At 40.5% G+C, this 23575-nt stretch overlaps 1 protein-coding gene across 1 annotated transcript; it reads left to right on the plus strand.

Annotated features, from left to right (window-relative positions):
- Positions 1-6745: 6745 nt before the first annotated feature.
- On the plus strand, positions 6746-11303 carry LOC306857894 (myosin regulatory light chain 2, skeletal muscle; the record flags this gene model as incomplete). The annotated part of the gene is made up of 5 exons (XM_079398162.1): positions 6746-6835; positions 7961-8141; positions 8765-8843; positions 8947-8995; positions 11199-11303. Exons 1-5 carry the CDS (start codon positions 6800-6802, stop codon positions 11301-11303), a joined length of 450 nt encoding a protein of 149 aa, XP_079254288.1. The 5' UTR covers positions 6746-6799.
- Between the last annotated feature and the right edge of the window lie 12272 nt (positions 11304-23575).

Below are 23575 nucleotides of genomic sequence, written 5' to 3' on the forward strand. Positions count from 1 at the left end.
CAAGTTCAGCCAAGTTCATCTCTCTCTGGAACTTTCTTTCTGGGTGGAGCTACCGTCATCAAAGAACTAAGCTAATTGGTTGATCTACCTCTGCAGTGAAATTCCATCATTTCATTGGGTAAGTTTTTCCAGTTTGCTTAATTATTCCCAAATGAGCATAATTTTAACATTATTGCATTTTTCCAAAAAATACAACAATTTATTTAATTTAGAGAATCTTATTCATTATTTTCCTACAACTGTGGCCATTAATTTTTTCCTGAATTTGAACCTGGGTTACATCAGGGCTCTCACTGGTGGTGGTTGAGGAGAGTCCCCCCCCCACATGATTGTAAAGCACTTTGGGTGTACAGCAATACACAATAAAGCGCTATATAAATGCATCATTCATTCATTCATTCATTCATTCAAAAAGCTGTTGAGCAGTCTGGCGGAGCGGGCTCTGATGCTCCGGTACCGTCTTCCTGATGGTAGGAGCTGGAAGAGACTGTGGGAGGGATGGGTGGAGTCCTTCACGATGCTGTTGGTTTTGCTGGAGCATGGTGTAAGGAAAATGTCCAGGATGGAGGGGAGAGGGGCACCGATGATCTTTGCAGCTGTGTTCACTGTCCGCTGGAGGGTCTTGCGGTCAGCAGCACTGCAGTTCCCGTACCAGACAGCGATGCAGCTGGTCAGCACACTCTCAATGGTGCCTCTGTTGAATGTGGTGAGGATGGGTGGAGGGAGACTTGCTCTTTTCAGCCGGCGGAGAAAGTGTAGGCGCTGTTGTGCCTTTTTGGAGAGTGACATGGTGTTGGTGGTCCAGATGAGATCCTCTGTGATGTGCACCCCCAGGAATTTAGTGCTGCTGACTCTCTCCACAGTCGAGCTGTCGATGGTCAGTGGGGGGTGGTCAATGGAGTTTCTCCTGAAGTCCATCACAACCTCCTTTGTCTTCACCACATTGAGGGACAGATTATTAGTGCCACACCATTCAGTCAGCTGTGCCACTTCCTCTCTGTAGTGCGTTTCATCGTTGTTGCTGATGAGACCTACCACTGTTGTGTCATCAGTAAACTTGATGATGTGGTTGAGCTGAACTTGGCAGTGCAGTCGTGGGTCAGCAGTGTGAAGAGCAGCGGGCTGAGCACACAGCCTTGTGGGGCACCTGTGCTCAGTGTGGTAGTGCTCGAGGTGTTGTGGCTGACACGGACTGACTGAGGTCTTCCGGTTAGAAAGTCCAGGATCCAATTACAAAGGGAATTGTTAAGGCCCAGCAGGTTTAGTTTATTTATGAGCTGTTGTGGGATTATTGTTTTGAATGCCGAGCTGAAGTCAATGAACAGCATTCTAACATAGGAGTCTTTATTTTCTAGGTGGGTAAGATCCAGGTGGAGGGTGGAGGAAATTGCATCGTCCGTAGAGCGGTTTGGATGCTATGCAAACTGGAGCGGGTCGAGTGTGTTGGGGAGGCTGGTTTTGATGTTGTGCATGACTAGCCTCTCAAAGCACTTCATCATGATTGGAGTCAGTGCTATGGGACGGTAGTCATTTAGACAGGACACAGGTGATTTATTTGGTACCGGTATGATTGTTGTGGATTTGAGACATGTGGGGACGACTGCCTGGCTCAGCGAGGCGTTGAAGATATCTGTTAGGACATCTGTCAGCTGCGCAGCACAGTCTCTCAGAACACGGCCAGGTATGTTGTCAGGACCCGCAGCCTTGCGTGGGTTAATCCTAGATAGGGTCTTCCTTACGTCGGCTGGAGACAGACAGAGCGCCCGGTCGTTGGGAGGTGTGGGCAGTTTTTGTGCAGGTGTGTCATTCTGCATATCAAACCGTGAATAAAAGTGGTTGAGTGCATCGGGGAGGGATGTGTCATCATCACAGGCCTGTGGCAGGAGCTTGTAGTTAGTGATGGTCTGAATGGCTTGCCACAGGCTCTGTGTGTCTCTGCTGTCTGTGAAGTGATTGTTGATTTTTTGAGCATATGACCGTTTTGCATTTTTGATGCCACAGGACAGATTGGCTGTTTTGAGGGCTGCTTTATCTCCTGATCTGAATGCTTCATCTCTGGTCTTTAGCACCCCACGAACCTCTCCTCTCATCCATGGCACGTATGGTGATTGTCTTGCTGACTGTCACATCATCAGTGCACTTTTTGATGTAAGCAGTCACAGTTTCAGTGTACTCATGCAGGTCTGTGTGGTTGTTGTAGGTGGGTGCCTCTTTAAACATGTTCCAGTCTGTGCACTGAAGTCAGTCCTGTAGTGCTGAGGTGGCATTGTCTAGCCATACTGTGATCTGCTTTTGAACTGGTTTGGCGAGTTTGACAAGTGGTCTATATGCTGGGATTAGCATAACAGAGATGTGGTCTGAATACCCGAGGTGGGGGCGGGGTACAGCCTTGTAAGCATTCTTTACTGTTGTGTAAACAAAGTCCACTGTGTTGTTTCCTCTTGTTGTAAAGTTCACATGTTGGTAGAACTTTGGCAAAACTGTTTTTAAGTTTGCGTGGTTGAAGTCACCAGCTATGATGAAAAAGCCGTCGGGTTATTTGTTTGTTGTTCACTGATGGAGCTATACAGTTCACGAAGCACGTCTTTAGCGTTTGTACACGGGGGGGATGTAAACCGTGACGATAACAATGGGCGTGAATGCAGATAGAACGGTCGACACTTCACAAACATAAACTCCACCAGCAATGAACAGTGTTTTGATAATACCGCAGCATTGTTACACCAGTCTTTGTTGCTATACACACACAAGCCACCTCTGATGAATCTCTATCCACTCGGTAGCTGGTTAGCCCGTGCTGCTGAATGGCGGAGTCTGGGATGTTGTCGTTTAGGCATGTTTCGGTGAAAACAATGTACTTAAAATATTAGGGGGTGCTTGTATATTTTACATCTAAGGAGCTCAACTGACAAAAGTTTGGGAACCTCTGCCCTATATTTAGCTCAGGGGAGGGAAGAAGGCATGTGGTTATAGACCAGGGGACAACAGCCATGAGTGAAAGTATGTTTATCTGTGTGTGTAAGGCCAGAAGAGAATGTGCTATTGGAAAAAGAACATTTGGGCTAGCGTGAAACAGATTCCACACTTGGACACTATTCATTTGTTCAAAACAGGGTGTGTGAAAATCGGGGGATGGCAAGTTATTTCTGTTCACAGCTGTCACTTTTTCCACTACACCTTTGTTTAGTGGCCCTTAAACTGTTCAGGCATTTTAAATAAACTACTTATACCATGTCCACTTATAAAATTTCAGGTCAATATATTATTACTCAGGGGTCACTCTTTTCACATGGCAAAATCGTCCAATTTTAAAGTACATTACAAAAATATTACTTATGAGACAAGAGAATTAACTGTAAATGTACGAGTTTGATTCTCAGGAAACATACTAATACAATGTATAGCTTTAACAGTGAGAGGCATTCAGTGATGTTCTAAAATATATTTTGGACAATGCAGGCGTATATATGCTGCATTTTACTTGAAGAATACTGTAAAAAGTAATATCATGAAATATTATTACAATTTAAAACATTTGTTTTCTCTTTTAATACATTTTAAAATGTAATTTATTCCTGTGATAGAAAGCTGAATTTTCAGCAACCATTATTCTAGTATTAAGTGTCATATGATCATTCAGAAATCATTCTAATATGCTGATTTAGTGATTAAGATTTCTTATTTTTATCAGTGTTGAAAATAAGTTGTATTACTTAATGGTTTTGGAAATCATGACTTTCATAATTATTTGATTAGAAAGTTATTTGACTGAAACTGAAATCTTTTGTAAATGTTTTACTGTCACAAATTAATGCAGTTTTGATAAATAAAATATTGATTTCTAAAAGTATGACCTTTGAATATATTAAAATACTTAAATTTTAAATTGCCAATGAACAAGTATTTATGATATTCTGGTCTCTAGATATGATTTAGGATTCTGCTTCATTGTAAGTCAGTGTAAGTCGAAAGGTGCCGCTTTGCACTTTTTGTCATCGTCCTGTTACTCAAACAGTGAAGCATGGTGCTAGCAACACCAAGGTCATAGGTTTGATTCATAAAGAAATTCATGAACTGATAAAATCTTTATCTTTAAAGCACTGTAAATCACTTTAAATAAAAGTGTCTTCCAAATGCATGTAAATGTCCAAGAAAGTTAGAATTGTGTGTTCAGGTAAAGTTTACAAAGTTTAATACTTAACCCCAAACCAATAGTATTAGCAACAAACATTACAAGAATAAACTAAGTCAGAAAAGATTTAAACTCACCCTTCAGTTTCTCACCAAACATGGTGAGAAACACAGTGAAGTTGATAGGGCCACTAGCCTCTTTCACCATGGCTTCCAGCTCCTCGTTTTTCACATTTAGCTGACCCATGGAGGCCAGCACATCTCTCAGATCATCTCAGATCATCTTTGCTGATAATACCATCCCTGTATACATAACTTACATAACTAGACTCAATGGAATTCTCACTGATTTTTCATGTAGGTAATGAATAGTGCTGTCAAAACGCATTTTTTTTGCAATTAATTTAAAATATTTAACGTTTTACAAAAAAATAGTTTTATTCTTTCTTTGTTTCTTTCATATATGTTTTTTTTTTTCCCAGCAGAGTTGTGCGCTATGGGCACACACCCTATAGTCCCAAGTTCGGCTGAACTGAATCACCTGGCTATTGAGGGATAAGAACAAGGGAGGAGTTTTAGGTGGAAAGTTTCACTATAAAACACTGCCCGATGAGTTATTGGATTACACAAAAGAAATCTGTGCATTTTGCAAAGACAAATGTTATCACAGAAGCAGTTCGTCTTTGACATAGGCCTATCACTTAAAAGCAAAACACCCAAAAGAAGTTAACTCTACTGGGCCTTGCCAACATAAATTACAGAAGTAGCCATGTTATGTGTGCAAATAATGAGATCTGTAAGTGATAAGGTAAAGAATGTGGCTATTGGGATAGTAAAAAAACTGCCGCCCAATTATGAGTGATTGCAATGAACAGTAATGGCTGTGATTTTAAAGGAAAGGGCTTTTTGCCTGTTTCTGGAGGAGTTTCCCCCCAAAACATTTATTTTCATTGCTGTCTAGCATAAATACTTAATATATCAAATCAATCTGTAGACAGATTCAAGAAATGTGTTTATGGCATACTAAATTCTATAAGCAGTCACCTGAAATACTAATAAAAAAGACCATAAGAGCAAGCTGCCTGTCGAGAGGTAGTGTCAGTTCCCACAACCCTGTTTTTGAATTCATACCTTCAGTGTTGGGACCATGATAAATGTCCAGCTATGGATGCATATATGGTGTGAAGTGGGAGGGCTGCAGGACGCTGTTTTGGACTATATCAGGAGCCTATAAGCTCCCCAATATAGAGCCCCAGCACTTGAAAAATGTTTAGTCATCAAACTTCCCTTACATTCAGCCATTTATCCATATAACACGTATCATACAATACAGTACCTTTATCACTTGCCAATATGTCAATATGTTGTTAGTTAGCCACTGTATAGAGCAAATCTTAACTGATTTACATTTTTTATGTTCAAAACCGTATTTACATTTATTTATGTTTACAGTTAGTGACTTACACAAGGATTACAAGAGGAGTGAAAAACATAGAATCACAAAAAAGGTTATGTAGGGAACAAAAGCTAATCTAGCATAAGTAATAAGATACATAAACTCATATGTAAGCTAATATAAGCTACATAATATAATAATATTTTACTTTCAAGACTGATAGAGGTATTAGCAGGATATGTCATTATATTTATGTGCAAAGAAAAGGCTTTCTTACTGGATACACAAGAAAGTGTTATATTGCATATATTGGATATTTCAGTAGATTATGCAAGAATATTGCTGAACACTTTTAGACCTTAAGCTACATATGCCACAAAACAAACAAGGTCTTATAAATATTCAAACTCACCAAATGGTCATTAACTGTGATAGTAGTAATGTGTGTCTCTAATAAAGAAGCTCAGTAGTTTAGATCTTTTGAATAGGTGAATAACACTAACTCACAATCTCTTGTTTGGTCTTTAGTTACATGATAATATGATTAGGATATTAAGCAGTTTTCTTCACTAACAATAAGAAATGTTTCTTGCTTTAACTCTTCAGTCTTACAAAACAGAGTCAATAATATGAAAAGAAACTGAGCCCTCAAGTCAAGCCTGCAACAATCTCTTGGTCTTGCCATATTTGTCCGCAAGTTGAACAAAACTATTGCCAAAATTACTGGACTAAATTCACCTCATTCCAAGGCGTGCAAATCCTATTTTGGATCAGGAATGAAAAGTGACACCAAAGCACCCCATATACCTCCTCTCTTGTACTTTCACCAGCTCTCACTTTCCTAAACCTGATGTTCAGGCTAAAGTTAGCACACCCAGGCCGGTATATAAGACCCCAGAGGGGAACTACGAAGATGTCAGTCACATCAGCGTGGTGAATACTTCCCCTCTTTTGACCAACTGCAAAAAATTTGAGAGATGGTGAGTGTTTTTTTTTTTAGATGTTTTTCCACAAAAAAATATAAACACTGCTTTTTATAATGAGATTACTTGATGAACATTCGATGAGAGATTAATCTGTGGCGATAGATAGACAGACAGACAGACAGACAGGAGGGAAGTGCCAGTGCATGTAACAACCTAACAACTTGCAACTGTTAATATTGAGCAGGAAAATATTTTAGCATATTTTCATGTATGTTTTCCCCTCTAGGCACCCAAGAAGGCCAAGAGGAGGCAGCAGGCAGAGGGCGGCAGCTCTAATGTATTTTCCATGTTTGAGCAGAGCCAGATCCAGGAATACAAGGAGGTAAATTTCTACTAAACCTAAGTCCAATACATTAACATTTAGAGGAACTTGAGAGGATAGTTTTAACATTAGTCAAATCAGTAGTCATTATTACATCCTCCCATGCTCATGTGTTTGAAAACCATGAACATTTTAGATTGAAGATTTCTATGTGTTAACTAGTAACTCAGAAAGTGGTCGATTTTAGAACTATTTAATGACTGGAAGAAAGTAATCACAAAGTGTAGTTTTGATTTCATGTTCAATAACCAATGGCATGAGCGTGAACTATATAGTTTCTACTTACACTTCCTAATAGTTCCTAACAGTTTATACTTACTACTTACAATAGCTATAAACAGTGTTGGGGGTAACGCATTAAAAGTAACGCGAGTTACAAAATAATATTACTTTTTTCAAGTAACTAGTAAAGTAATGCATTACTTTTTCATTTACAAGAAAATATCTGTTATTTTTCAAAAAAGTAACGCGTTTGTGCTTCATATTTTTTTTTATTGCTGAAGAGTTGAACCTTCTTCTCATGTGTTCTACTTTACAGATGTGAATTTACTTTTTCTTCAGCCTGAGGTTTATTCATTACACTTTTTGGTGTGAAAGGGCTTTTACATTTGCTATAATTAGAACTTCTTGTATTAAAAACAATCAAGCCCTGCTCATATTTAAAAAGTAACGCAAAAGTAACATAACACATTACTTTCCATAAAAGTAGCTAAGTAACATAATTAGTTACTTTTTTAGGGAGTAACGCAATATTGTAATACATTACTTTTAAAAGTAACTTTCCCCAACACTGGCTATAAAACTGGAAGTGTAAGGAGGAGTGGTAAAGAGATTACTTGGGGCTGGCAAATGTAACCAATCCCCCCTCTTTAAATATCCCCAGTCTTGTTGTACATTCCGTGACATTTTAACCGCTTAGAAAGACAAGTGGGTGGCAGCTGCCAAGATACTTCTTGGTCTCAGATGTCATCTTAAGTTGCATAGATGTTCTGCAGAAAAACATCAAGACCTGATGACAGAAGGGAAACATTTCATAACTACAAAAATAATATTTTCTTTTGTGGAGACAACATGTGTATCTATGATGAAGTTAATTAACTGTCTAACACTCTCTAAAACAAACAGGCTTTCACAATTATCGACCAGAACAGGGATGGTATTATCAGCAAAGATGATCTGAGAGATGTGCTGGCCTCCATGGGTCAGCTAAATGTGAAAAACGAGGAGCTGGAAGCCATGGTGAAAGAGGCTAGTGGCCCTATCAACTTCACTGTGTTTCTCACCATGTTTGGTGAGAAACTGAAGGGTGAGTTTAAATCTTTTCTGACTTAGTTTATTCTTGTAATGTTTGTTGCTAATACTATTGGTTTGGGGTTAAGTATTAAACTTTGTAAACTTTACCTGAACACACAATTCTAACTTTCTTGGACATTTACATGCATTTGGAAGACACTTTTATTTAAAGTGATTTACAGTGCTTTAAAGATAAAGATTTTATCAGTTCATGAATTTCTTTATGAATCAAACCTATGACCTTGGTGTTGCTAGCACCATGCTTCACTGTTTGAGTAACAGGACGATGACAAAAAGTGCAAAGCGGCACCTTTCGACTTACACTGACTTACAATGAAGCAGAATCCTAAATCATATCTAGAGACCAGAATATCATAAATACTTGTTCATTGGCAATTTTGACTTAAGTGAGTGAGCAACCACCCAGTACAATCTCTGCATAGCAATGCCCTGGAAACATCAAATATCTTAGATTTATGGCAGCAGGTTTTTCATAGACAAAAACATTTTCATTTCCTCCAGAAAATGTTGAAAATATAGTTTTACATTTATGTTATATAATTGAAGTGTTGACATCTCACATCATGCATTCAGATCAAGAATTCACAACATTTATTCATCAAACTCTTCATTTAGGTGCTGATCCTGAGGATGTTATCTTGAGTGCTTTCAAAGTCCTGGACCCTGAGGCTACAGGCATCATCAAGAAGGAATTGTAAGTATCTGACCTATTGGTGTTCACACTAGAGAATTAATAAACAACTATGATGAAAGGCCATTTTCAAGACTGTAACATTTTATTTTATTTTATTTTCTAGCCTTGAGGAACTCCTGACCACCCAGTGTGACAGGTTTACCGCTGAGGAGGTTAGTTGTAGTTGGATTATTTTAATTATTGGTGTTTGCTAATTCAGGAATCACAGTTACAGTTTCTCATATTTTAAGATTCCTGTATGTATATTATCCCCCACCATTAGTGCTATGGCCATAAATCAAATTCAAATTGTGCGGTTTGTTTTTTTTGTGAAGTGTGTAATTACTTTTTACCTGGCAAGCGATAAAAAGTGAAAAATATATCCCTTAGACATACTATCGCCCAGCTCCAAACTGATAAATGTGATACATTTTTATAAATCTTATATAATCTTTATAAATAGACTTTTATAATATAAAAATTTACATGAATTTCCATTTAGCGACAAAAAAATAAGCATTAAAGCAAATTTATGTACTTTTTTTTACCTTGAGATTTCAGTTTTAAAATCATTCTGATGGTACACTGACTTCTAATAAGGCAAATGGCTTCCGTTTCATTCCCGTGTCCCTGCAAATGGGGGTCTCTGGGAGTCTATAGTTTTTATAGTTTATATAGTCTATAGTTAGCAGGTATGAAATTCCACAAAAAGGTTGTGTTACAGCAGCAACACATGTTTGTTTACAGCTGTACACAAACAGCTGTACACAAATATATCACTGTCATATCACTGTAATATATCACTGTCATAATTACAGCTATATCCATTGTAATTATGACAGTGATATATTAACAATAGTGAAGCAAACACACAGCTCTGGAGGTGCCAGTTAAGAGAAGAAACTTAAAGAAAAATTATAACTGCACACTCGTTTAAGTATAGACTTTCTTTTATTATCACTGTTTCGGTGTGAGAGCCTTTATCAGGATTTTTGTTTTATCCTGATAAAGGCTCTCATACTGAAACGTTGATAATAAAAGAAAGTATATACGCGAATGTGCAGTTATAATTTTTCTTTGAGCCATATACACTCACCTAAAGGATTATTAGGAACACCTGTTCAATTTCTCATTAATGCAATTATCTAATCAACCAATCACATGGCAGTTGCTTCAATGCATTTAGGGGTGTGGTCCTGGTCAAGACAATCTCCTGAACTCCAAACTGAATGTCAGAATGGGAAAGAAAGGTGATTTAAGCAATTTTGAGCATGGCATGGTTGTTGGTGCCAGACGGGCCGGTCTGAGTATTTCACAATCTGCTCAGTTACTGGGATTTTCACGCACAACCATTTCTAGGGTTTACAAAGAATGGTGTGAAAAGGGAAAAACATCCAGTATGTGGCAGTCCTGTGGGCTAAAATGCCTTGTTGATGCTAGAGGTCAGAGGAGAATGGGCCGACTGATTCAAGCTGATAGAAGAGCAACTTTGACTGAAATAACCACTCGTTACAACTGAGGTATGCAGCAAAGCATTTGTGAAGCCACAACACGCACAACCTTGAAGCGGATGGGCTACAACAGCAGAAGACCCCACTGGGTACCACTCATCTCCACTACAAATAGGAAAAAGAGGCTACAATTTGCACGAGCTCACCAAAATTGGACGGTTGAAGACTGGAAAAATGTTGCCTGGTCTGATGAGTCTCGATTTCTGTTGAGATATTCAGATGGTAGAGTCAGAATTTGGCGTAAACAGAATGAGAACATGGATCCATCATGCCTTGTTACCACTGTGCAGACTGGTGGTGGTGGTGTAATGGTGTGGGGGATGTTTTCTTGGCACACCTTAGGCCCCTTAGTGCCAATTGGGCATCGTTTAAATGCCACAGCCTACCTGAGCATTGTTTCTGACCATGTCCATCCCTTTATGACCACCATGTACCCATCCTCTGATGGCTACTTCCAGCAGGATAATGCACCATGTCACAAAGCTCGAATCATTTCAAATTGGTTTCTTGAACATGACAATGAGTTCACTGTACTAAAATGGCCCCCACTGTCACCAGATCTCAACCCAATAGAGCATCTTTGGGATGTGGTGGAACGGGAGCTTCGTGCCCTGGATGTGCATCCCACAAATCTCCATCAACTGCAAGATGCTATCCTATCAATGTGGGCCAACATTTCTAAAGAATGCTTTCAGCACCTTGTTGAATCAATGCCACGTAGAATTAAGGCCGTTCTGAAGGCGAAAGGGGGTCAAACACAGTATTAGTATGGTGTTCCTAATAATCCTTTAGGTGAGTGTATGGAGATGTGTAGAAAACCATTTACTGATCAATTATTTAATATCTTCTGATTATTTTCTTATAGATGAAAAATCTTTGGGCTGCCTTCCCTCCGGATGTGGCTGGCAACGTAGACTACAAGAACATCTGCTACGTCATCACACATGGAGAGGAGAAAGAGGAAGAATAATCTCAGTCTATCAACCATCTCTCTACCTCCTCTCATTACCACAACATCTTGTTACATTTTCAGTCTCCCCTTGGTCTATCTGTCCAAGATGTGTCTAAACCGGAGGTCTGTTAGAATTTGGGCTGTCTGAATGTGAGTCACATGGAGCTAATGTGATTATTTTCAATAAAGTAATATAAAATCACAATCTCTCTGTTCTCTCTGCCATTGTTTCCCTTCAGAAATGTATAAGCAGAGGAGATGTTTAAAGAGACGTTGCATCTCAGTAACAGAGTGCCAACCTCTCTATCAATGTCTCCCATTTGTTTTCTTGGAGAGACAGAAATATTAAGAAAGAAAGACATTGAGCACTAAGAAAACACAGAGGATAACAAAGTGATGATGAGGAAAAGAAACAAAAGAAAACATCTTTGTTTTTACTCCCCCACACCCTGTTTACTCCTCCATTCCAAAGTCCTGTTTTCTTGAATTTCTTTCTTTTGTCTTAATTCATCTCTTTGTCATCAAAACCACCTGTAACTCAAAGATAACAAATAAAAGCACCTAAATATTTCGTACTCCTTGTGTCTGTTCTTGTCAATTTCCTGCCTCTGCAAGTGAACCAATAAAAATATATTACAATAAAGGGGTCATAAACTGCATATTTATGTATGTATGTACAGTATGACGCTCTGAAACAGTGTCGACAAAGAAACAATTGAGCGAATTGACGAATTGTAATGTATGTTGTGTCTGCAAAGCCACCAGGTGATATGGGGGAGTGGTTAGTGTGCTCGATTGCAATGATGGCTCTGTGGGTTTGAATCCTGGGTAAAGCAGTCACTTTTACAAAATTATAATAAACAATTAAAATGTGTGTTTTTATTGTTCTCTTCTTGTAAAGTTTTGAAACATCGGTCTGACATCTGAATGAACACTTTGTGAATAAGTGTTACTTTAGTAATGACAAATAGACAATAAATTACATCAAGCCACAATGTCTTCCTTTTTTTAAATATAGAGATTTTTATTTAAAAATATTAATTGTTCTGCTGTTGATGAACTTAGCCTACTTCTTTTTTTTATATAGAATTTCTCCAGCCTTTGAAAAAATCCTCTCACAAGGGACACTTGTCGCTGGCATGCACAAATCCTTTTTAGCTAGAACGTACAGAGTAGGAAAAATAACTGCTCTCTCCTTCCAGTACTTTAGGGGATCTTCCATTCTGGGCAGAAATGCATCGGTGAGGTACTTTTTTACTTCCACTGTGGCATCAGCTGTAGCACTGCATGTCGTGTGGGATTCACGTACACGATTATCAAAAAGTTCCCATAAACAATCCTGGCTTTCAGCTGGTGTTGTTGATGATGATGATGGACCTGATGCTGACCATTGTGACTCTGTAACTAATTGCTATTTTCACTTGTTCAATCAAAGTCTAAACTCATGTCATATATGAAGTTACATAATTATACAGATGATATAACTCCATAAAATTAGATGAAGATTGAAAGTGCTCACCATGAGTTGGTGAGTTTGAATGCATCAGAGAAGCACACTCCAGTGTGAGGTGTTTTTCAGCCTCCTGGCCTTTGGTAGGATTTCCAAAAGCCACAATTTTGAATCTTGGGTCCAGCAGTGTAGCCAATGCCAAAGCTCTGAATGACTCATACCCGCCACATCTGGACTGCAGACCTTCTTGCAGGTGTGAGCCTGTGCAAAACAGGAGCAAACCATATTAATTATATTAATGACAACAATATGACACTTATGGCCAATAACATTGGCAGTATGGTCATTGTGGCTTACCTAATTGTACAGTTGATTCCTGCTTTGCAAGGCCTATTTTCTCTTCAAGCTTGTGCTGCAACATCCTGTAAAGTGGTATGAGTTTTGAGGCGGATACTCTCTGTTCCTCTGACAACTCTGTTATAGCAAGTTTAAATGGTTACAGTAATGACAGTGATTCTTGAATTATGTCGTACTCAGAACTTGTCAGCAGAGCAGTATCACAGTTTAAATTGGAAATAGCAGCAGCCACTGGCTCTCGTAGATCATTTAAGCGTTGCAGCATGTCAAAAGTGCTGTTCCATCTCGTTTCAACCTCCTGTATCAGTTTCAGAGTTTGTCTGCCCATCAAGCCCTGCATCTCCACAAGTTTGTCCTTTGCTTTGCAGCTGGATCGAAACAACCCCACTATCTTTCTGGCGTATTTCATTGATGAGTGGGGTGTCATCTCGGGCCTTTTTCACAATCAAATTTAAGTTATGTGCAAAACATGGGATATGTCGAAGCTTCAGTAGCTGGGCACTTAAGATCATGTTGGATGCATTGTCAGTCACCATACACTGAACTTTGGAGGTAATTCACCACTCAGACATGAGCAAGGTTTTAGCCTCCATGAGATGCTGGGCTGTGTGGGTTTGGTAAAACCTCCTTACACCCAATACAAAAGTTACCATCTTTGCTTCTGGTGTAATGTAGTGACAAGTTACACCAAGATATCCATCCATATTGATGGATGACCACATATCAGCCGTAAGACTAACAAATTCTGCCTTTTGTAGGTCTTTCATTGTCTTCTCCTTGGTGCTGTTATACCTTTCAGTGACTATCGTTTTAAGTGCCTTCCGGGATGGGAGGACATAGCTTGGATCAAGCTTGTTCACAAAGGCCCTGAAACCCATATCCTCCACAATAGTGAAGGGCTGCAAATCCTTCACCACCATGTCTACAAGAGCCTCATCCAATTCCTTTTGTCTGCCTTATAAAAGAGAAGAGTTAAACTTATTTTCAGTCAAATACATTTAAATTATTTAGATTGAAATAGTCCACAGCTATAAAGACTAATCTGTTGGTTCATTAGTTTGAAACCTTCCTGAACAAAGAAGTGTGTATATATACACACACACACACACACATACATACATAGATCCATACATATACATATATGAATATAGAACTATATTGAATACATTGGCTAAGTTTGTGAGGTGCTATTTTTAAATATTCTCAGTGCAACAATTTTTAACACAATTGTTAATTGTGATTGGGATGTTAAGTTGTAGGGCTTAGGTTGAGATAGGCCTAAGTCTTTTTAAAAATATGGATTTTCTAAACAGTGTCTCAATACTTTGTGATCTGACTTAGATTTCATACAATGCATATCTTGCTTAGATGGCCCAGCGGTGCCAATAGGCGGCCTAGGTGCAGGAGCAATGTTACCATCCTCTGCACTCCCCAAAAGGGCAGGATGAGTGCTCCTCAAATGGCGCATCATGGATGACGTATTATTACAGTAGGCTAGCTGCCTATCACAATACATACATCTTACTTTATTTTGTGTTTCCAAATGGAAATGCTCCCACACCACAGAGGGCCGGCATCTCTTGTGTGGAGCTTCCATTATTATGTAATTTCAATATGAAATAATCTATCTATCAACTAGCCTATGATATTCTATCTGTAACTTGATGTGTTTGTCACTATCTAACTTATATGAATGTATATGTATGCCTATATGAATGTATCAGTATATCTATCCTAATTATCTATTCAAATGTAATGAATTATTATTATTATTATTATTATTATTATTATTATTATTATAACTTTTAATGTAGCCTAAATATAATTAACCAAATTACACTATAAATATCACTATAATCGCAAAATCTCTCTCCTCTCACAAAAACCCACGAAGTGAAGATGCGTTAACTCTACTTTTATACTTTGTGGGAGTTAGGTTGAGACAGATGTGCAATTGTGTGATTTGTGATTTGTTCCCGACCCTGTCAATCAAACGCCAAATCGGCAGGTATGACACGTCACGGCCTAGCCCTTAATCCAGACCTTAATCCCTAGAAAATATGTGGAGGGAGCTGAAGGTTCGAGTTGCCAAACGTCAGCCTCGAAACCTTAATGACTTGGAGAGCATCTGCAAAGAGGAGCGGGACAAAATCCCTCCTGAGATGTGTGCAAACCTGGTGGCCAACTACAAGAAGTCGTGGCCTAATGGTTAGAGAGTTGGACTCGTGATCCAAAGGTTGCGGGTTTGAGTCTCCGGCCGGCAGGAATTGTAGGTGAGGGGAGTGAATGTCCAGCGCTCTCTCCACCCTCAATACCACGACTGAGGTGCCCTTGAGCAAGGCACCGAACCCCCAACTGCTCCCCGGGCGCCGCAGCATAAATGGCTGCCCACTGCTCCGGGTGTATGTTCACAGTGTGTGTGTGTTCACTGCTGTGTGTGTGCACGTTGGATGGGTTAAATGCAGAGCACGAATTCCGAGTATGGGTCACCATACTTGGCTGAATGTCACTTCACTTCATTAAAGAAAGGTCTGACCTCTGTGATTGCCAACAAGGGTTTTGCCACCAAGTACTAAGTCATGTTTTGCAAAGGGGGTCAAATACTTATTTCACTCATTAAAATGCAAATCAATTTATAACTTTTTTGAAATGCATTTTTCTGGATTTTTTTGTGTTGTTATTCTGTCTCTCACTGATTTTTGGAACTGATTCATTGTAGGCCTCATTAATCTGAATTTACGTACATCAGTTTTTGAGTGAAAAAAGCATTGATTGTGGAAAATGTTATCAATATTAAATAAAATATGAAAATAATTGCACCGTTTATCACACTAGCATGCTCTCAAGTCAAGTCAAGTCAAGTCAGCTTTATTGTCAATTCTTCCACATGTACAGCACATACATACAGAGAATTGAAATTGCATTACTCTCAGACCCTTGGTGCATACAGTTAACATTAAACACGTTCAGATACAGATAAATACAGTTTAAACATATGTACATACAACTATACAAATATACAAATGAGGATATTGTAGAAAAAAATAAGAATTAGATCGATAAGTGGTATAAGGCGCATGGCAGATAGAGTGCAAAACCAGTTAAATAAAAACAACACTGTGTAGATATATTTGTAGTGCAAAAGAGCTTATCAGTCTGAGGACATTGTAGAAAATAAAAAAGAGAGATAGATAAAGTGCATAAGGCACATGGCAGAATAGATGGAGTGCAAACCAGTTGAATGTACAAAAACAAAACTGTGCAGATTTGTTTTGTTTCGTTTTGTTATGAGTGTAGTGCAAGAAGAGCTTATCAGTCTGTTAAAGTGACAAGTCGAAGTGACTGTTCGGATAGCTTTTTGTCAGACTATCCGAAGAGGTAATTTGCAGTCAATGTTGGATGGGTAGTGATCAGCCAATTCTGCACAAGTGACAGGTGCCGGTCACAGTTTGTTGGTCGGTGGGGGGGGTGTCACAGAGTCAGAGTTCCTAGTGTGTTGCTGTGTTAAATGGGGGTGAAAGAGGGGAGGGGGGGCAAGGACGGGAGGGAGTTCAGCTTCCTGACAGCCTGATGTATGAAGCTGTCCTTCAGTCTGCTGGTCCTCGCCTGGAGACTCCGCAGTCTCCTCCCTGATGGCAGCAGACTGAAGAAGCTGTGTGTCGGGTGGGTGGGATCGCCTGCAATGCGGAGGGCTTTGCGGGTGAGACGGGTGCTGTAGATGTCCTGGAGGGAGGGGAGAGAGACACCAACGATCTTCTCAGCTGCTCTCACTATGCGTTGAAGTGACTTGCGGCAGGATGCGTTGTAAGCGCCATACCACACAGTGATGCAGCTAGTTAGGATGCTCTCGATGGTGCCTCTGTAGAGGGTGCACATGATGGGGGCCGGGTCTCTGGCTCTTCTGAGTTTGCGGAGGAAGTAGAGACGCTGCTGTGCTTTCTTGGCCAGTGCTACAGTGTTGTTAGTCCAGGAGAGGTCCTCAGTGATGTGCACACCCAGGAACTTGGTGCTGCTCACTCTCTCCACAGTCGCACCATTGATGGTCAGAGGGGCATGCTGAGTGTGTACTCTCCTGAAGTCAACAACAATCTCCTTCGTCTTCTTCACATTCAGAGAGAGATTGTTGTCACTGCACCACCCGGCCAGGCGGCTCACCTCGCTCCTGTAGTTTGTCTCATCTCTGTTGCTGATGAGACCCACCACAGTCGTGTCATCCGCAAACTTAATGAAAATGTTGGAGTTGTGTGATGGTGTGCAGTCGTGGGTCAGCAGAGTGAAGAGGAGGGGGCTCAGCACACATCCTTGGGGGGCCCCAGTGTTCAGTGTGATGGTGCTGGATGTGTTACTGCCGACCCGTACTGCTTGAGGTCTCCCGGTCAGAAAGTCCAACAGCCAGTTGCACAGAGAGGTATTGAGCCCCAGCTGGGCCAGTTTGTGAGTGAGCTGTTGAGGGATGATTGTGTTGAATGCTGAACTGAAGTCTATGAACAGCATCCTGACATATGAGTCTTTTTTCTCCAGATGTGTGAGGGCTGGGTGGAGGGCAGTGGTGATGGCATCATCGGTCGAGCGGTTGGACCTACATGCAAACCGGAAGGGGTCCAGGGAGGGGGGCAGGACAGACTTGATGTGGTGCAAGACTAGCCGTTCAAAGCACTTCATGAGGATGGGAGTGAGTGCTATTGGACGGTAGTCATTGAAGCAGGATGGAGATGACTTCTTAGGGACTGGAATGATGGTGGTAGCTTTGAAGCATGTGGGGACAACAGCCTGATTTAGTGAGATGTTGAAGATGTCTGTGAAGACCTCAGTGAGTTCCACTGCACAGTCTCTCAGTACACTCCCAGGAATGTTGTCAGGACCCGGAGCTTTGTGTGCATTGATCCTGCTGAGGGATCTCCTCACACTGTCCGGGGACAGCGTCATCACCTAGTCACCGGGAGGAGGTGGAGTCTTCTGTGCAGTGTTGCTGTTTTGTGCCTCAAAGCGAGCAAAGAAGGCATTCAGCTCATTCAGCAGGGGGATGGTGTTGTCACAGGTCTGTGGTGGGGGCTTGTAATCCGTAATGGTCTGTATCCCCTGCCACAGGCTCCGCGTGTCTCTGCTGTCGCTGAAACGATGGGCTATCCTCCTGGAGTACTGTCTCTTGGCCTCTTTGATGCCGCGGGATAGGTTGGCCCTAGCTGTCTTCAGGTCCTCCTCATCTCCAGCTCTAAAGGCAGCGTTCCGAGCCTTCAGAAGTCTGTAGACCTCCCCTGTCATCCACGGCTTCTGGTTGGCCCGGACAGTAATGGACTTTGTGACCGTTGCATCATCAATGCACTTGGAGATGTAGGCAGTAACAGTCTCTGAGTACTCTTGGAGGTCTGTAGTATTGTTGTATGTGGCAGCCTGTTTAAACATTCCAGTCAGTGGTGTCAAAGAAGTCTTGAAGTGCCTCTGACGACCCTTCCGGCCACACTTGAATCTGTTTGTGAACTGGTTTGGTGACTTTAACGAGCGGTCTGTATGCAGGCATTAGCATGACAGTGATGTGGTCTGAGGCTCCGAGGTGGGGGAGGGGGAGGGCCTTGTAAGCTCCTCTCTGGGTGGTGTAAACAAAGTCCAGAGTGTTTTTTCCCCTTGTTGGAAAGTCTATGTGTTGGTGAATTTTTGGGAACACACTCTTTAAGTCTGCGTGATTGAAATCCCCAGCCAAGATAAGAAAAGCATCTGGGTGGGCTGTCTGCTGCTCACTGGTGTGCTGGTACAGATCATTTAGTGCCTCACTCCTGTTGTTGTTGCTGGAGCTGGGAGGGATGTATACAGAACGGCCGGCACTTAATAATCATAAACTCCACCAGGGGTGAGCAGTGTTTGCAGACCACAACAGCGTCGCGACACCATGCATCATTGATGTAAATATTATCACAAAATATTGGTATCAATCTTTTTGTCAGCTTATTTTCTTTCAATTTGTCGGCATTATTGGTCAAAAATGACCTTCCATTGTGTGTGTGTTTTGTGGGAAATGTATCTGCATGATTACCATCTGTATGGACGCACATCAGCGTGTGATTACCGACTCTATGACGGCTATCAATGTGAATCAATGATCAGCTATTATTGACTATGTGGCCCATCTGTTTGATTATCATATCGGTATCAGGCTCGGTAAGGCAGCTAACACTTGGAAAGTGTTAAACTCAGAACCAGACTCAGAGCTAGACATAAACACAGAAGGGTTAAGAGAATACGCAGGACAATACTCGGCAGAGAGGAAGAGGAAGTCCAAGGTTTAAGTAGGGTGTGTGATAGTTCTCAGGTGTGATAGTGACCTCTGGTAGTGAGTAAACATAAGTCCACAGACCAGATTCGTGACACATATTATAAAGTTATTTATAATGCATTATGCATTCATTATAATGCCTTAAGAACACCTTTATTATGTATTATAAATACGGGCTTCATAGAAAGTGTTACCATAAATACTATATACTTATTGTTCATGTTAATTAAAATAATGTTAAAAACTGAAACCTTACTGTAAAGTGTTACAAAGTTATAAAGTTTTATATGTTGTTCTGTGTGTGTGTGTTTCACAGAGTTGATGGTTTGGATTAACCCTTTAATTGCCGTATCCCTTAAAACCAAACTGCCAGAGGGTTACTGTAATGCGTGTGCTCGCTGGGCACCGTTTTCCTGATGCCACCGGGGCCCGTCATCGCTGCTTGCAGCTATATATATATATATATATATATATATATATATGTATGTTCCCCTAAGGATTATTAGGGCCCAAGCTAGTAAGGCGCAGGGGCCTATTGTTCCCCTAAGGATTATTAAGGCCCAAGCCAGTAAGGCGCAGGGCCCTATTGTTCCCCTAAGGATTATTATTAGGGCCCAAGCCAGTAAGGCGCAGGGCCCTATTGTTCCCCTAAGGATTTTTTTTTTTTTTAATTAAGGCCCAAGCCAGTAAGGCGCAGGGCCCTATTGTTCCCCTAAGGATTATTATTATTATTTTATTTATTTATTTTTTTTATTTCAACTATCCGGGCACTTTTAGGGGCCTTAACGTGCTCGAAATTCTTGAAAATTGGCATGCACGTTGGAACCTGTGGCCATTAGGACGCCACAGAGGCTGGGACCTGGGCGTGGCACAGGGGCTCTATGGCGCCCCCTGGAAAATTGTCAGAAAACTTTATGTATAGCTCACACATACTTGCACGTATTCATATGAAACTCGGTACACATATAGAAAGCTGAACAACGTCCGCGCAGCATGTCATAGGCTCCGCCCAACAGAAAGTCGGCTATTTAGGGCTGTTTAAAAAGCGCATGCTCTGGAATTTGATATACTCCTCTGAGGATTTCCATATGATTGCCACCAAACTCGGTGAACATGATCTCAAGACATTGGGGACGCTAAATTGAGAAGATATTTTTGATATCTCGAACGGTTTGCCCGTGGCGAGGCGATGAAGTTATGGCGAAAAATGAGACCCAGGAAATGCCTAATAACGTCGACATATATTGTCTGATCTTGATCAAACTTCAGTGGTTTCTTCGTTGTATGATGCCGATCGGATAGATGTGACTTTTATGACTGAAAGTTATAGCGCCACCAACTGGCTGCATTAGTTAGCTCTATTCTGAACCAGCAATGGTGGCTGTTTGTGAACTGTCTGTCCGTCTAGTCTCAATTAATGTGTAATGTGTCTGATTTCGAACTGTCTTGTCTGTTTCCATCAGGGTATCTAAAACTGAGCTGTCAAATCAATATTATTTGTATAGCGCTTTTAACAATGCAAATTGTGTCAAAGCAGCTTTACATCGACTTGATATAAAGCTGGGTGGCTTTATATAAGCTTTACAGTATTTAGACGGGGAAATAGTTTGTCGAAATAGTGTCATTCTCCTTTGGCCAGACAAAATCAGCAGTTTAAATCTAGGCTAAAGCAGAATCAGATTGTGCAAAGGACTAATCTGGTTCCTGTTGTCTTGTCCCGATGGCCGTCTTGGAGACAGGGTCTTCACTGGGGATCAGTCTCTGGGGCTCATCTAGGTGTCCTGGCTGTAGAGGTCATCTCTAGGTGCTGATCCACCATCTGATCTGGATACAGTCTGGATCTGGGTGGCTACTGTGACCTCGGAATAAGAAAGAAACAGACTAATATTAGCGTAGATGCCATCAGGTGTTTTGGGAAGTGTTCCCAGTTCCGGTTGGCCTAATTAATGCAGCCTAACAATCCTTTAAAGGATTTGAATTATAGGAATGCGATAGTGTATTATGTGTGTTATGCCCGGTCTAGGGGTAAAGGATGCAACATGACATGAGAGAGTGGAAGCGGGGAATCTTTTGAGGGTTTTAATGAAACCAAACAAAAATACAATAGTCAAATAAATAAATAGGGAACTTTTCTTCGGGAGTTGACCTGGCCAAAATAACAAACAAAACTTTCTTACTTTAAGACCTCTTTCCTAAACCCTAACCAAAAGAAAGTAAAATAAAAGTACAATCTATTAACCTAACTTCCTAGCCAAAAACAGAGATCAAAAAGGGTTACAATAAACAATAATAGCGTCAAACTCCTTACTTTCCCAAACCCTCAGATTTACAATGATATACAAACTATTTACAAGCTCAAGCAAACAGTGTTAAAAGGGAAATCCAAATCAGTGTCAGTAACAGTCAATAGGGTCAAAATACCAAACAGTTTCCTACTTACTATCTGTAGTTCTTTTCAGAGAACAAACAATGTTCACTCTCAACAGTCAAAATTGATCTAATCTCTCTCTCTCTCTCTCTCTCTCTCTCTCTCTCACTTCCGGTGCGAATGCGAGTGCGAGTGCAGGTGCGTGGAGCGGCGTGAGCGTGGGGTAGAGCTGTGTGAGTGAAGCACTTTCTGTCTTTCTTTACTTTATTTATCTTTCGTTTTTTTGTGTGTGTGTTAATTGTTGTTTGCCCTTTGTTTGCTTAAGTTAAGGGCCGAGTGCTGTCCGTTTTTAGGAAGCATGTCGGCCCAGAGAGCGCAGGGGCTGAGTTCACTCACGAGGCATCACGCAGTTAAAGTGGCGTCTGCGGTGAGTGTCGAGGCATGTTGTTTGGCAGTGGGAGAAGTAGTTGGACTTTCTAGTGTTTTATCCGCGTCTAGAATGAACAACGCAATTGTGGTCTTTCTAGATAGCATAGATAAGGCAAATGAGTTAGTAGAAAGAGGAATTGTTGTCGATGGGGAATTTATTTCGGTTCTTCCACTTTCTCTGCCAGCTAAAAAAGTCACCCTTTCCAATGTACCACCATTTGTTAGTGATGAGATCCTAACACAAGCTTTGACACGTTATGGAAAGCTAGTATCCCCGATAAAGAAAATTCCAATCAGTAGTCAATCACCGTTACTGAAACACATTGCTTCTTTCAGGCGGTTCGTGTATATGATTATTCCAGATGACGTTGATCTAGATTTAACACTAAACTTTAGAATTGACGATTTTAGCTATACTATTTTCGTTTCTACAGGAAAAGTTAAGTGTTTTGTATGTGGACATACAGGGCATCTAGTTCGGATTTGCCCAAATAAAAATGAGGAAGGAGATAGAAGTAAGGGTGAAACAGGTGAAAACAGAAAGGAGTCTGAGGTGGAGATCAAGGCAGTAGTCTCAGCTGTGATGAAGAAGGTGGTGGACAGCACTGTAGAAGCTGAAACTCAGTTAGTTTTTTCTCAGACTGAGAATGCTGGGGTTAACGCTAATGTTCTACCTGGAAACATTGGTGCAAAAGTTGCTGACACTTTGGTCCCTCCTTTAGAAGGAGAAAGAATAAGAAGAGGGGAAGGGAGTCAAAATAGTGAGATGGATATGGAAGCACAGTTAGTGCTGGAACAAGAGTAGTTATGTTTCAAGACTCCTCAAAAGAGGAAAATGAAGAGTAAGTCTTTAGAAGCTAAAGTAAGTAAGACAGGAGTTGACCAAAATGAGAACATGACAGACACAGAGAGTGATAGTGATTCTTCAGAGAACAGTGTGACTTTGTCACAAGGAGAATTCACCATTCGCAGTTATGGTCTTGAGCACATAAAGTTGCTCCTCAGGTCGACAAAAAATAAAAGAGGTCTAAAAGTACACAAATATTTTCCTGATTTGAGGCAATTTGTCGAACAAGCAAAACTTCTGATGGCCAGAGACTCTTTCACTAACAAAGAAGTGTATAGGCTAAAGAAAATAGTGAGAAATGTAAATAGCACCTTAATTAATGATGGTGTATAAGAGAAAAATAATTCCCTCTCTTTCAGTATGTATGGTGAATCATGCTTTTTTCTTTTCTTTTTTCTTGTTGTTTTTATGAATAGAATACATATTGCATCTATGAATGTTAATGGTGCGAATAATTCTAAAAAAAGAGCACAGATTTTTGAAACAATGGAACAAAAAAATATAGACATTGCTTTTTTGCAAGAAACTCGTAGTAGTATGGACAATATGATTGACTGGGTGAAAGAGTTTA

The sequence above is a fragment of the Barbus barbus genome (assembly GCF_936440315.1).
Source record: "Barbus barbus genome assembly, chromosome: 38".
NCBI classification, from domain to species: Eukaryota; Metazoa; Chordata; class Actinopteri; order Cypriniformes; family Cyprinidae; genus Barbus; species Barbus barbus.